Source organism: Hyla sarda, chromosome 8, assembly GCF_029499605.1.
Source record: "Hyla sarda isolate aHylSar1 chromosome 8, aHylSar1.hap1, whole genome shotgun sequence".
Lineage (NCBI taxonomy): Eukaryota > Metazoa > Chordata > Amphibia > Anura > Hylidae > Hyla > Hyla sarda.
Genome location: NC_079196.1, coordinates 95,605,847 through 95,621,200, shown reverse-complemented (window position 1 = coordinate 95,621,200; position 15,354 = coordinate 95,605,847). Strand labels below are relative to the sequence as shown.

General features: G+C 42.2%; 1 protein-coding gene across 2 annotated transcripts in view; it reads right to left on the bottom strand.

The window, feature by feature from the left end:
• C8H3orf70 (chromosome 8 C3orf70 homolog) overlaps nucleotides 1-15,354 on the bottom strand; it is a 122,751-nt gene that overhangs the window by 84,428 nt on the left and 22,969 nt on the right. For both annotated transcript variants that reach the window (XM_056533534.1, XM_056533533.1), the window contains exon 2: nucleotides 11,914-12,167. In XM_056533534.1, the coding sequence (XP_056389509.1) occupies nucleotides 11,914-12,097 (184 nt within the window). In that variant the 5' untranslated portion in view covers nucleotides 12,098-12,167. The remainder of the gene's footprint in view (nucleotides 1-11,913; nucleotides 12,168-15,354) is intronic.

Here is a 15,354-nt window from a genome sequence, read left to right as displayed (position 1 = left end):
GTCTCATAAAATGTTAACAGCTTTTAAAGTCTTTGTGTATTCTATTTTTCTTGACGACTACTTAATGAACTGTTGCAGATAGTAAAAAAAAAAAAAGTAACATCATCTGCATTCCTACATGGAATACATGAAACAATTAACCTGTCAGCTGGAGTAAAATACATTTAGATCAAACCCAGTAGTTAAGGGTCGATTGACACGGCAGAATTTCCTCTTGTGGAATTCCGCCTCGAATTATAGCCCATAGACTTTATTGGGATTCCGCACTCCCATTCACACTTCTGAATTTCGCTTGTGGAATTCCACAGGGGAAAATTCAGAAGTGTGAATGGGAGATGCGAATCCCATAGAAGTCTATGGGCTTTAATTCGAGGCGGAATTTCGCAAGCGGAAATTCTGCCGTGTGAATCGACCCTTAACTACTGGGTTTGATCTAAATGTATTTTACTCCAGCTGACAGGTTAATTGTTTCATGTATTCCATGAAACAATTAAACAAAAAACAGCAAAAGACCAAAGTACCCGGTGTGGACCCCTTGTGCTACCCAACCAGTTTGACTATTGAGTTTTCAATAAAGACAACACAAACACAGACAAATTGTGCTAGTATGAGTCCTTCACACAGGACACATGAGGAGTAGAGGTCAATGAACAGTTGTAAGAATCCAAGACAGTCAGCACAATAGATTTCAGCAGAGAACAGCATACTCGGAACCCTTTTGCTCCAAACAGGTAAAATGTAAACAGCTGGACTTAGCAACATATAAAGATATAGAAATAACTTAACACTTTAAAGCGGTTGGTGGGAAGTCAGACAGTTGCGGGGATAAGACAGCTGTAGGGCACGGTACCTGGAAAAAGTTGAGAGATGGGCTATGTTTCCGATAGCTAAAGGAGTCGGGTTTACGAGTAAGACATGAGTGTTCGCGTAAAGCAACATGTAAAACAATGACTGAACATTCCACATATTAACTCCTGAAGGCTGCACGTGTACGTCCTGCGCCCACTCGGGGTGTATGAAGCGCTCTCAGGTTGGTCCCAACTGCTATCAGCAGCCAGGACCCACGGCTATTGCCAGGAATCACCAATCAGGCTGATGTCCGGCATTAAAGGAAATCTGTCACCAGTGTTGCCTGCACTAACCTGCTGGTACCGACAGGTAGTGCAGGTGATACTGATGACAACAATACTCGCCTTGCCCCTTTCCGTGCAGGGGCTCTCCGGTAATCTTCTCCATTAGCTCCAGCTCCGGGCACCCGACTTGGGACACGGGCAGAGCTTAGTGATGTCACCGCTGCTGTTCTCTAGCAGCCGGACCCAGCAGAGGTCTGCTGGGTCTCGCTGCTGGAAAACAGCAGCGGTGACGTCAGTAAGCTCCGTCTATGCCCCAAGCCGGGTGCCCGGAGCTGGAGCTAATGGAGAAGATTACCGGAGAGCCCCTGCACGGAAAGGGGCAAGATAAGTATTGTTGTCTGCAAAACACACGTAGCGACAGAATCTGCCTGAATTCACACAATATCGTGTACAGTATTGTTGTCATCAGTGTCACCTGCACTACCTGTCAGTACCAACAGGTTAGTGCAGGTGACTCTTGTGACAGATTTCTTTTAACCCTTCAGATGCTGCAATCAAAGTTGATTGTTGCATCAAAAATTGTCGGGAAGCTCAGGGACCATCATAGCGAAGTCGTGGGGGCCTGATCAGCTGAAAGTAAAGACGGAAGTCGCTAACCCTGCTCCATGTCGTCTTATTGGTGCTCCAACTGTGCAATGGTCTGACCCCTGATCACTTATCCCCTATACTTTGGAAATGGGATTAGAAGTAAAACGTTGGACTACCCCTGTAACCATACTCATTTTCTTACAAATAGTATAGTTATAATTTTGTAAAGTAGTCAAATAAAACAAAATCTATATGGAGATAGTTTTCAATTTTGCCCCACAAATTTTTTATTTTTTTTTATTTTGCCACAGATGTTGTAATTTATGTCATTACAAAGTACAATTGTTTGCACAAAAAACAAGCCCCCATATGGGTCTGTAGGTAGAAAATTGAAAGCGCTAGAAGGCAAGGAAGAAAAAAATTAAAAAAGCGCTAATTTACATAGTCAAGCCCCATAAGGCCTAATTGGTACAAAAAACAAAAAGGTAGAGGTGCAGACCATTTGTACCACATAATGGTGTCAGCAGAGAGCACTGTGGTCAGACTGAAAAAAACTATACAACTTCCTGTGGAGCATACAGTAGCTGATAAGTACTGGAAGGACTATTTTTTTTTTTATAGAAATAATTTAAAAATCTGTTTAACTTTCTGGCACCAGTTGATTTGAAAAAAATAAATAAAATTGCTTTCCACCAGAGCTTTGCACTCCCTATTAATAAAACCTTCTTATTGGTGAATAAAATTAATAAAACCTTCTTATTGGTGAATAAAATTAATAAAACCTTCTTATTGGTGAACTCTCCGTTCTAATATATCAATAAAGTCAGTGCCGATTTGCCTGATAAGCAGGGGGACAGTGACAGCTCATAACACATAAAAGTTCTTATTGTGCTGTTCTTTCTTTGCCCATAAGCAAGGACTCTACCGCCTCAGTGCACAGTATGGCGGTGCTCTAGTGCACACTGCTGATGGAGCAGGCACCTAGGAGCGCACAGCCTGCGGATCCACATCTGCTGATAATTAGAAAGACTTTGGGCAAAGATGGAGAAATGGAGAACTGTATGAGGACAAGAGTTTTAATAAGGGGGGGGGGGGTCTTCGGTAACTGATCACTTAATATTTTGAGAACTTTGCAACGGTTTTTCTAAAAATACCACACAATTTATACAAACACACAATATTTATATTCAAGTATCCTTTCATCATCTGTTACATTATGGCTACAATGTAGACCCCACTGAGTAGGAGTATTCCAAGCTGAATTCAGGACTGTTGTGGGTGCAATTTCCCCCATCTTCAATTCTTGATCACCAACATCTGAGATTAGTAACCATGGACTGACAAGAACTGAAGTGTGTGATTTGTGCAGTGTTTTATAGGGTTTAGGGATTACAAAAATGGTGGTGTCTTGGTAGGATGCTATTAAATGGAGCACTACAAATTGACAACAGGGTTAATGGATCACTGCTTGAAATGTATTTATTTGCCTCCGTTCTTCTCTATTTTAGTTGGTTTAAGCTGCAAAGTGCATAGGGGCTACATTCACTCACATGCAAATTTGTGTCTTGTTGTGGAAGGGGTATTCCAGGAAAAAACTTTATATATATATATATATACACACTGGCTCCAGAAAGTTAAACAGATTTGTTAATTACTTCTATTAAAAAATATTATTATATTAATCCTTTCAGTACTTATGAGCTGCTGAAGAGGAGTTCTTTTCTGTCTAAGTGCTCTCTGATGACACCTGTCTCGGGAACTGTCCAGAGTAGAAGCAAATCCCCATAGCAAACCTCTTCTACTCTGTGCAGTTCCTGAAACAAGCAGAGATGTCAGCAGAGAGCACTGTTGCCAAGCAGAAAAGAAAAAAACTCAACTTCAGCAGCTAATAATTATTGGAAGGATTAAAACATTTTTAATAGAAGTAATTTACAAATCTGTTTAACTTTCTGGAGCAAGTTGATATATAAAAAAAAGTTTTTTTCTGGAATACCCCTTTAATCCTATAGCTGCCATGTGAACACATCTGTGCTTAGAAACTGAATAAAGCTGCCCTCTTTTGTAGATGGAAATCCCACCATAATCTCATGAACCAATCATTCGATGAGCTAAATGAAGGTAGGCATCGTGGTGCAGGGACTGACAGGGACAGGACAAAGGGAGTCCCATCAGATTAAAGGTGTATTCACATGCACAGTATCCTGCACATATTTGATGTGCAGGATTTGAAGCTGCAGGTTTGAAGCTGTGTTCAGTCATTTATAGTGAAAACTGAAGCAAAAAATCTGCAGCTTCAAATCCTGCGCATCAAACATGTGCAGAATACTATACATGTGAATAGACCCTAAAGTGGTAAAACATTTTCTCCAATCTGGTCAATCACAGTGATGCTCCAGTGGGTGACACAGGATCTGTTCTCTACACAACCACCTACATGTACATCTGGATACGGGAATGGGACCCTTCCCACGATGTACTTGTATATAATAATGCAGGAAGAGGTTAAACACTGTGCTAGACTGCTGACAGCCTGCTACATCCCAGTATAATAGGTCATTGCTTTACTTTTTTATAATCAGGGCAAATATAAAATATCTGAGATAAAATCTACAGGATACAACTAAATATGTGATACTACTGAATATACAGCTGATAAAACCGAATAGGTGAGGCTTTGCAATATACACTATATGGACAATAGTAATGGGACACATACAATAGGTTTTAGGAAATCACATTCCAAATAGATAGGTAATAATATGGACTTGCCCTTTAAACGACACCCCCCCCCCCCCCCTCCTCCTTGCAGTTATATCAGCTTCCACACTTCTCTGAAGATTTTCTATAAGATTTTGGAGGTGCCTGTGGGAATTTATGCCCATTCATTCAGAAGAACATTTGTGAGTTCAAGTTCCTCCACAAAGTCACCCATTCGTGCCTTTGCGCACTGGGGCTCAGTCATAAAAACGAGAATGTGATTATTAATAAGCTAGAATGTGATTGGTTGCTATGGGAAACTGCCCCACTAATACTCTGCACACGTTTTGATACATCTCCCCCCCCATGCAATTACGCATTGCATAAAAGTCAGCACCTGCAAAGTTCCAAACCTCTCCGGACTGAACCCAAACTGTCATTAGTACAGTATTAGGACTGCGCAGACTACATTGCCGTCCCTATAGATGGCAATGCATTTCTGAGCAGATCTCCCAAAAGATCCACCCAGAAATGCATTGCCGTCTATGGGGACAGCAACGCAGTCCGCACGGTCCTAGTGCTGCCGGCCCGATCTCCGGCACATATTCTGCCCCCAAATTCCACAGTGTGAACTCAGCCTTAGGGTTAGGGTCTATTTTTCAGAATTTCCACTTGTGGAATTCAGCCTCGAATTAAAGGAAATCGGTCACCAGTGTCACTTGCACTAACCTGTTAGTACTGACAAATACAAGTGCAGGTGACACTGATGACAGCGCTACTCACCTTGCCCCGTTCCGTGCAGGGGATCTCCGGAAATCTTGTCCATTAGCTCTAGCTCCGGGCACCCGGCTTGGGGCACGGGCGGAGCTTAGTGACATCACTGCTGCTGTTCTCTAGCAGCGGGACCCAGCAGGAAGCAGCGGTGATGTCACTGAGCTGAAGCTTAACGGAGAGGATAACCAGATATCCCCGCCACGAAACAGTACAGGGTAAATACCGTTGTCTTCAGTGTCACCTGCACTATCTGTCGGTACCGACAGGTTAGTGCAGGTGACACTGGTGACAGATTTCCTTTAAAGCCCATAGACTTCTATGGGATTCCGCACTCCCATTCACACTTCAGAATTTCCGCAAGCGGAAATTCTGAAGTGTGAATGGGAGTTCAGAATCCCATAGAAGTCTAAGGGCTTTAATTTGAGGCAGAATTCTGCAAGCAGAAATTCTGCTGTGTAATTAGACCCTGATACAAATATGGCCAAAGCATAGTGGATGAAATAATACTGTTTCCTACCAGCTCTTTGTAGTGTCAACAGAGCACTCTAAATGCCTGAAAAATCACTTGCAATCCGGCATGTGGGGTATACTACTGAACAGCAAGTAGTCCTGGGGGCGGAGAGCAGTAGCTGCCTCTAATCACACGCAGCAGCCATGACTGACAGGCAGAGAGGCCTCTACATCACATGTAACCAGGACATAGAGGCCTCTCTGCCTGTCAATTACGGCAGTAGAATATGATTACAGTTAAAGAGCCAGGACTACTTCCGCCCCCGGACTACCTGCTGTTCAGTAGTATACCCAGTGTACAAGATTATAACGGCTTTGTCAGGCACCACTCGGATTGGACTACAAAAAAGCTGGTAGGAAACAGTATTATTTCATCTGCTACACTCTGCCCACAAGTGTTTAACCCTAATCCCAATGACATGTTCCCTTTAAAGCCAGTGTAGCCCTTAGAAAAATTTTAATATTGGTAACCCCTTTAAATTGTGAGTAGGACGCAGAAGTGGGGTTCACAGCATTATAGGATGAATAGACAGCAGAAAACTACTTAAAGGGGTTATCCAGGTAAAAACTTTTTTATATATATATCAACTGGCTCCAGAAAGTCAAACAGATTTGTAAATTACTTCTATTAAAAAATCTTACTCCTTTCAGTACTTATGAGCTTCTGAAGTTAAGATTGTTCTTTTCTGTCTAAGTGCTCTCTGATGACACGTGTCTCGGGAAACGCCCAGTTTAGAATCAAATCCCCATAGCAAACCTCTTCTAAACTGGGCGTTTCCTGAGACAGGTGTCATCAGAGAGCACTTAGACAGAAAAGAACAACCTTAACTTCAGAAGCTCATAAGTACAGAAAGGACTAAGATTTTTTAATAGAAGTAATTTACAAATCTGTTTAACTTTCTGGAGCCAGTTGATATATATAAAAAAGTTTTTTCCTGGAATACCCCTTTAATGGTACTGTAAGGGCAACTACTGTACAACAAAGCGATATTAAACACACTTGCACTCACCGTTCAGCAAAGGACTCTAAGCTCCAATAGGACAAGCCAGGGGACCAGGACAGCAGAAAAGCATGGGCGCTCAGAGGCGAAACCGCCAGCAATCACCTTTGAGCGCCCACGCACTTCTGCGGTCCTGGTCCCCTGGCTTGTCCTATTGGAGCTTAGAGTCCTTTGTTGAACGGTGAGTGCAGGTGTGTTTAGTATCGCTTTGTTGTAGAATATTTGCTAAGGTCTATCCTTATATTACGTCCTAGCACCACCGGAGACTCATTGACATGGTTGTGTACCTGCTCTGCTGCTCTATCTACCCTGTCCACCTATCTGTTGAATAGCTGGTGGTGCCATCCCTGCTGCTCTACAGACACGACTGTAAGGGTAACCATCATGCCAATAACAGTCTCCCCAGTCAGAACGGGAATCCTGGCAGGGGTACCCTTGTTCTTCCAGGGAAAATCGACTTCGGCACTGTGAGCACTACACCGGCGGCATGTCATCATGCCGCCGGTGTATCGCTCAGAGTGCCAAACTTGGTTTTCACTGGAAGAACAAGGGAACCCCTGCCAGGATCCCGTCCTCCACATCTGTATCCCTGCATTATCCACTGTCCTGACGGGACCGACGGCCAGCGGCTCCCGACGGACCTGCTAAAAGGACCTGCTCAAAACGCTTCACAGTGTTGCACCTGCACAGCGCAACCTGCAAAGGTGAGCAGCTTCCCTACCAACTATCCTAAATTCCTGGATAATCGGCACTATATAGCCCCATCTCTGTCTCCCCCTTTTTCTTCCCTTTATCCTATTCCCCAGTCAGAAAGCATACAGGAAAAGGCAGACATAACATATCTTCTTAATAAATCTGCTTTTTAAAATAAAATTAACTTAATGCACCTAAATTATTTGTAAGGACTGTCATCTCACAAGCCTGTGTGTCTGCATTTTACCCCGTTCAGCATCTTCTTCCAGTAAGTTCATTAGGAAAACATGATCTTCTAACAAGCGGCATTAAGAGCAGCAAATGGACGGATTCTGGGAGAGACTAATACAATCCATTTGTTTCAGCCAAAGATTTTCTGTCATCTCTGGAATTTCCTGGCACCCTCCCATGTACATTAACCCAAGCCGTAATAACGTTCCAGCATGAAAGATTCTCTTCGGCTGTATAGAAAAACTTCTTCAAAGCCAAAACAATTTTCTGCAACTGGTTTACACAGAATTGGATGATATAACAATGGTTAATGTAAATGCAAATGTAAAATGAATAACATACATTACTGCAAAATAAAAAAATGTTTTTGCTTCTATTAAATCTAAAACTGCCCTGATCTGTAAAGCCTATTTACTGCTAGAATCTAAGCTCCTATGGGTGTGCGGAATAATGTTCCCGATGGTCGAGTCTGCCTGTCCTGGGTTAACCCCTTTTCTGTTAAATATAGCTTTAAAATACAGTGTATCTGCATAAAACTAAAGCATTGATTCTGGTAATGCGCCCAGTGTTTCCTAGCTGTTCTGAAAACTGGGCACATATGGCATGCTTCTCACTCAGCTGTGAACAGCATGCCATATGTAGCGTGGGAGTCCTCATCACTACTCCATATCTGAGAGCCCCCACTGCAATCCTTTATTACAGCGCAATATATTTTGCTTTCTATATATGCACACATTTACGCATACATACACACGTTTTACCAGTCATTTGGTAAAAACCTAAATAGATACCCAATAAGCAACATATGACATGTATGCAAAAAGATACACACACATAGTGAACAAACAGGACATATGTAAAGATACTTCCCATATATTTTAACACTTTTTAATTATATTTTTTATATTATTACATTTAAAAAAAATACTAATACGTTAGTTCTAATACTAAATAAATGCATTCATTTTTTTTTCTTTTTAAAAGCAGCTAAGAAGTGATCTATGAATGAATGTACAATTCAGACTGTTCACACCCGCAGCATGGCTTCTTATTTTACAGGATACATACAGTATGTGATGGATTTGTATTACATGAAAGAAGATCCAGCTCTCAAGGTAGTAGTCCTTAAATAGTGGATTTCTTAATTTCTTCAGCATACGAAATAGAGATAAAAAACGGAGTATACTAAAAGCACAATTACAAATAAACTATTTAAGGACTACTACCTTGAGAGCCGGATCTCCTTTTATGATTTTGTTCCTGGCATACTCAAGCTATCTGAGCATCGAGGTGGGGCATACTACTACACAGGGATGGTGAGCTGACCAAATGTGTGTATCACGGTATTTTTGTAAATTATGGCGGTTCCACGGTGTTTACCCCCCCAGTTTATCAGCCCAGCGTTACGCTGTCCCGCACATCGGGGGACTAATCATATGTCACCCATGAGCGCTGCTTCTCTCCCCCCCTGCCAAATAATTATCAGCCGCTGCACTATACTGTACTCTGTATTCCTGCAAATATTAAAATTTAACTCACCCTCTTCCTACGTTCCCCCGTTTCTCCCGAACCTGCCTCACGGTACTCCGCTGCTCTTGCTGCTTCCTGGGGATGGGAATGTCACAGAGCCGTCAGCCTATCACCGGCCGCAGCCCGGTCCCGCCTTGGTCGGTGATAGGCTGAGCGCAGTCATGTAAGGAGCGGGACAGGGCTGCAGCCGGTGATAGGCTAACAGCTCTGTGACGTTCCCCTCCCCAGGAAGCAGCAAGAGAACCGTGAGGCCGGTTCCGGAGCAACGGGGGTACGTAGGAAGAGGGTGAGTTAAAGTTTATTTAGTTTATTTCTGAAGCCCGGGCTCGGGATAGTACAATACAGCACAGCGGCTGATAATTCATTATTTCGAGGGGGAGGGGCCCAACCGGTATTGCGTTATGGGAAAAATTTGCATCGTGCAGGAAAAAAATGTCGGTATTCGGTATGAACCGGTATACTGCCCAGTACTAAGTCCAGTGGTGAAAAACGTATCCCCTATCCTAAGGATAGGGGATAAGTTTAGGATCGCAGGGGGTCCAAAGCATTACCATAGAAATTTGGCAGCAGAAAATACGTACCAACTCATGTAGATTTTTTATGTGTTTAAATTTATTTATAGTCGGCTGTGGCTACTTGTGCACAATATGTGTATGACTAATGATTCTTCCAAACTAAACAATACACAAAATGAGACAAGCAAAGTATTTTATATTTTAGTTAACGTGTTTTAGGACCCCTGTTGAAAAAAACAAAAAACAAAAAAAACAACCGAAATTTACTTCCTGCCACCGTATTGCCCAGCCAACAGCATAAGTGCCTGCTCCAGTGCCCACAGGTCATTGATCCTTCTTTCCCAGAAAGGACTTCATTCAAGCATTTGACACAATAAATTGTTTTCTTTCACAACTGTAGTCCAAAAGGAAGCACAGTGCCATTTTATAAGTGATAAGATGTGACAATTTGTACAAGCTTCTCTAGCATAAACTCAGGCAGACAAACAAGCTGAGCCTCCCAGGCGGAGAAAAGAAGCTGAGATTCCAATATGAATAGACTAATGCAAACAGTTATGTATACACGACTGCTGATGGCACACCGATCCTTACATTGCATTAAGAATTAGTCTTTAAAAATATATTTATTTTTCAATATCCACTTGATGCCCTGGAACTTTCCATAGTATGTAAGGCTGAAAAAAAGACATACTTACATCCATCCAGTACATGCTATTACTTGCAATGTCAATCCAGAAGAAGAAAAATTCCCATATGGTAGTAGCCGAATTTTAAAAGAAATCTGTCATCAGAGTCACCTGCACTAATCTGTTGGTACAGAGAGGTAGTGCAGGTGACACTGATGACAACCATACTTACCCTTTCCGTGCTCCCATTCTCCCGGTATCTTCCATTTCGGGGCCGTCTTGGAGAATAGGCGGAGCTTCCTGACGTCACCACTGCTGCTTCTCTACTTGGCACCACTGCTAGCAAACAGCAGCGGTGGCATCAGGAAGCTCCACCCATGCTCCAAGTCGGCCTCAGAACATAGATAGCGGGAGAACAGGAGCAGGGAAAGGGATCAGGTAAGTACCGTTGTCATCAGTGTCACCTGAACTGTTTTCTGTACCGACAGGTTAGTGCAGGTGACACTGACGAAAGATTTCCTTTGGGGGAGAAAATTCCTTCCTGACTCCAGAAGAAAGCCCTGGCTAAGGCCCTTGTCCAGAATCTAGTGAATGTAACCTGTAATGTTATTACTCTCCAGAAATGCATCTAGGCCCTTTTGAACTCCTTCACTGAGTTCACCATGATCACCTCCTCTGGCAAAGGCTTGCATAGTCTCACTGCTTTTACAGTAAAGAATTCCTTTCTGTGTTGGTGTAGAACGTTTTCCCCCTAAGCATAGAGGATGCCCCCAGTATATTAATATACCTTTGTTTATCCTGTACCTGTTTATGCCAGAAAAAAAAATATTACTGTACTGTATTCACCAATAAAAAGGGGCCTCACAGCAATATACATACAGACCATTTTATTAGTCACAAAAAGCTTGGTGTATCTAAAATATGACACATTGTATTAAGACTGTGTAAGGAGGCAGGTTGCCAGGGTGTTCTTTAAAGTTTATTTTTATATTAGCTCCAGGATTAGTCTACCAGCCCACTAAAGTTGGAACAGTCCAATCTGGAGGTGTCATGTTATAGATCAGGAGGGTGGTCCTCATGGGTGATTGACAAGCTCACTTTGTGTAAGTGTGCATATAGATAGAGATGTCAATCTCCCAGTAGGACTACTGGCTTTGCATGACTAATTAGCCCAGAATGAGCAGAGATTTACAAGAATAAATGATATGTTATCCTGAAATTCATCACACAATCCTATAAACCAATCTGCTCAGTGTCTCCTACTCTAGAACCATCGATCTGCAAATTGAACTGCATTTGAAACATGACAGGTTCCCTTTAAGGTCCCCACACACTTTCAGCAGCTGATGGCCAAATGGTCCTTAAGCCAACAGGTATCTCTCCATCCCACATACACATGAGGTTTGACTCGCATTTATTCATCTGTTTTCAACGGAAAGAGGATAGCTAAGCTGCTGCCAGGCTCCTCTGGTGGCAGATTAGTTCTCACTGAGCCAAAGGGTCAGGCAGCTGAAATCCAATCCTGTCAGGGGAGAGTCAGGAGGCCACCGCGCACATTAGACAGTCAGTCATATTGGCCCACATCTGACTAATTTGTATGAGGACCTTTAGTTTTAGACACACAAACTGTATCCTGCAATATAAAATAAAATGAAGCATAATAATGTTGACTTACAGTGGCACCAGCCCAGGTGACAGCACCAATGGAGTCTGAAGCACTTGCCATGACTGTGGGTGGCACAGATGGATAGTCCATCACAGGGCTTAAAGTCCGGTCTTCCAGCACAGCTCCTGGCCAATGCTTGCGCTTCATCCACCTTATCATTCTTCAGGCACTTTTGGGCAGCTGTGGCTGTCATCTCTGCCTAGAAGCCTCTTTGGAGGCAGGAGAGATGTGCCGAAAGCTCGGAGAACACAGGATGCCTGAAACTGAGAAGAAATGCACGATTAGGGTGAAATGACAAAACGAATGAGAAAAGTCACAGCAGAGTGATACAGATTCACAGCCCACAGCTGACAGAGAACAGTCACTGCTACATGTGTATTCTGACTTAGAATGGGCTAAGCTGAAGACACGTATCTAGATACACTATCAGGCATTTATTGGGTCACTTTTGGAGACACTTTCCTGCTCAGTCTTATTACTAGGAATGAAGTCAGCACAGAGATCTTACACTGAGGGAGCACTTGCCTCGTCTATCTATTGGCTCTATGAGATTCTGGCAGCGGTAACTGCAGTCAGACTAGAGATTGACGAATGGGAACAACCCTCAAGCAGAATACATCTACTCTAGCAGGTCATACTGTTGTGCTCAAAAGTTTGCATACCCTTGGAGAATTGGCAATATATGCACCATTTTTAAATAAACCATGAGTGAGGAGACAAGACACATTTCTTTTACTTCTTATGAGATTCATATTGTAGGTTATAACCGAATGGCACAAGCATAAAGCGAAACAATACAACAAATAAAAAAAAGGAAATGACCCCTGTTCTAAAGTCTGCATACCCTTAGTTCTTAATACTGTGTAGTGCCCTTTTTAGCATCTCTGACAGTGTGTAGTCTTTTGTAATAGTTGTCTATAAGACTCCAAATTCTTGGAGGTGGAATAGCTGCCCATTGTCTGCCCAATGCTTCCAGGTAATGCACAGTCTTTGACAAAAGTATTTGGTCTCGCATGAATCACATATTTGAGATATCCCCAGAGTGACTCAATATTAAAGGGGTAACCCATTGGAAAACATTTTTCTGGTGCCGGAAAGTTAATCAGATTTGTACATTACTTCTATTAAAAAATCCTAATCCTTCCAGTACTTATCAGCTGCTGTTATGATCCATAGGAAGCTCTTTTATTTTTGAATTTCCTTTCTGTCTGACCACAGTGCTCTCTGCTGACACCTCTGTCCATTTTAGGAACTGTCCAGAGTAGGAGCAAATCCCCCTAGCAAACCTCTCCTGCTCTGGACAGTTCCTGACATGGACAGAGGTGTCAGCAGAGAGCACCGAGGTTGGACAGAAAGGAAATTCAAAAAGAAAATAACTTCCTCTGTATTATACAGCAGCTGATAAGTACTAGAAGGATTAAGATTTTTTAATAGAAATAATTTACAAATGTATTTAACTTTCTGGCACCAGTTGATTTAAAAAAAAAAAATAGATATATTTGTTTTCCAGTGGCGTACCCCTTTAACCCCTTAAGAACCCATGACGTACCGGTACGTCACGAGTCCGCTCCCGTTCTATAACGCGGGGCCACGGCTAATAGCGCACGGCACTGATCGCGGTGCCGCACGCTATTAACCCTTTAGACACGCCGTTCAAAGTTGAACGCTGTGTCAAAAGTGAAAGTAAATCATTGCCGGTTAGCTCAGGGGGCTGTTCAGAATGTCCTCGGCGAAATCGCGGCATCCCGAACAGCTGAGAAATAGCAGGAGGGTCCCTACCTGCCTCCTGGTGTCCGATTGCCTAATGACTGCTCAGTGCCTGAGATCCAGGGATGAGCAGTCAAGCGGCAGAATCATTGATCAATGGTTTCCTATGAGAAACCATTGATCAATGTAAAAGATCAGAGTGTGCAGTGTTACAGTCCCCTATGGGAGCTATAACATTGCAAAAAAAAAAAAAAAAAGTGAAAAACAAAAGTGAATAAAGATCATTTAACCCCTTCCCTAATAAAAGTTTGAATCACCCCCCTTTTTCCATTTAAAAAAAAAACCAAAAAACTGTGTAAATAAAAAAATAAACATATGTGGTATCGCCGAATGCGGAAATGGCCGAATTATAAGAATATATCGTTAATTAAACCGCACACTCAATGGCGTACGTGCCAAAAAATCTAAAGTCCAAAATAGTGTATTTTTGGTCACTTTTTATATCATGAAAAAATGAATAAAAAGCAATCAATAAGTCCGATCAATACAAAAATGGTACCGCTAAAAACTTCAGATCACGGCGCAAAAAATGAGGCAGAAAAATAAAAAAAGTTATAGGGATCAGAAGATGACAATTTTAAATGTATACATTTTCCTGCATGTAGTTATGATTATTTCCAGAAGTACGACAAAATCAAACCTATATAAGTAGGGCATCATTTTAATCGTATGGCCCTACAGAATAAAGAATAGATGTCATTTTTACTGAAAAATGTACTGCGTAGAAACAGAAGCCCCCAAAATTTACAAAATGGCGTTTTTTTTTTCTATTTTGTCTCACAATGATTTTTTTTTCCCGTTTTGTTGTAGATTTTTGGGTAAAATGACTGACGTTATTACAAAGTAGAATTGGTGGCGTAAAACATAAGCCATCATATGGATTTTTAGGTGCAAAATTTGAAAGAGTTATGATTTTTTAAAGGTAAGGAGGAAAAAACAAAAATGCAAAAACGGAAAAACCCCGGGTCCTTAAGGGGTTGAGGTCATGAGACTTATGGCCGCTCTAGAATCTTCCCCTTTTTCTCCTGTAACCATTGAAGGGTCAAATTGTCCTTGTGCTTAGGGTCATTTTCGTGCTAAAAAGTCCAAGAGTGTTCCATGAGCAGCTTTCCTGCAGAAGAACGCAAATTGTCCGGCATTATTTTCTGGAAGCATGCTGCATTCATTTACCCCAAAGTTGCTCAACCAGGGTGCCTCCAGCTGTTGCAAAACTACAACTCCCAGAATGCCCGGACAGCCAAAGGCTGTCCAGATATGCAGGGAGTTGTAGTTTTGCAACAGCTGGAGGCACCCTGGTTGGGAAACACTGATCTACCCATCAATTTTGACAAGATTCCTTGTGCCTTTAGAGCTCACATATCCCCCAAAGCATCCATGAGACCCCACCATTCATTGGGGGAGATTTATCAAAGAATTTAGACTGGTTTTTCCCATCTAAATTTGTCATACAGAAAGTCGCAGTCCAAGTATGTGCGACTTTTTTACGACTTTTGCTTTAGAGGACTTTTAGAACATGATGCATTCTAGTCTATTTTAGACGGAAAAATGCATTGGTGCTGGATTTATCAAAGGCGACTTTTCGGTGAAAAGTTGCATTGGCGGAAAGTACGCTGAAATGTCGGACCATGCTGGAGCAGGTTTAAATACAGTCTAAAGCATAGATCCGGAAGTCTGTGCACAGAA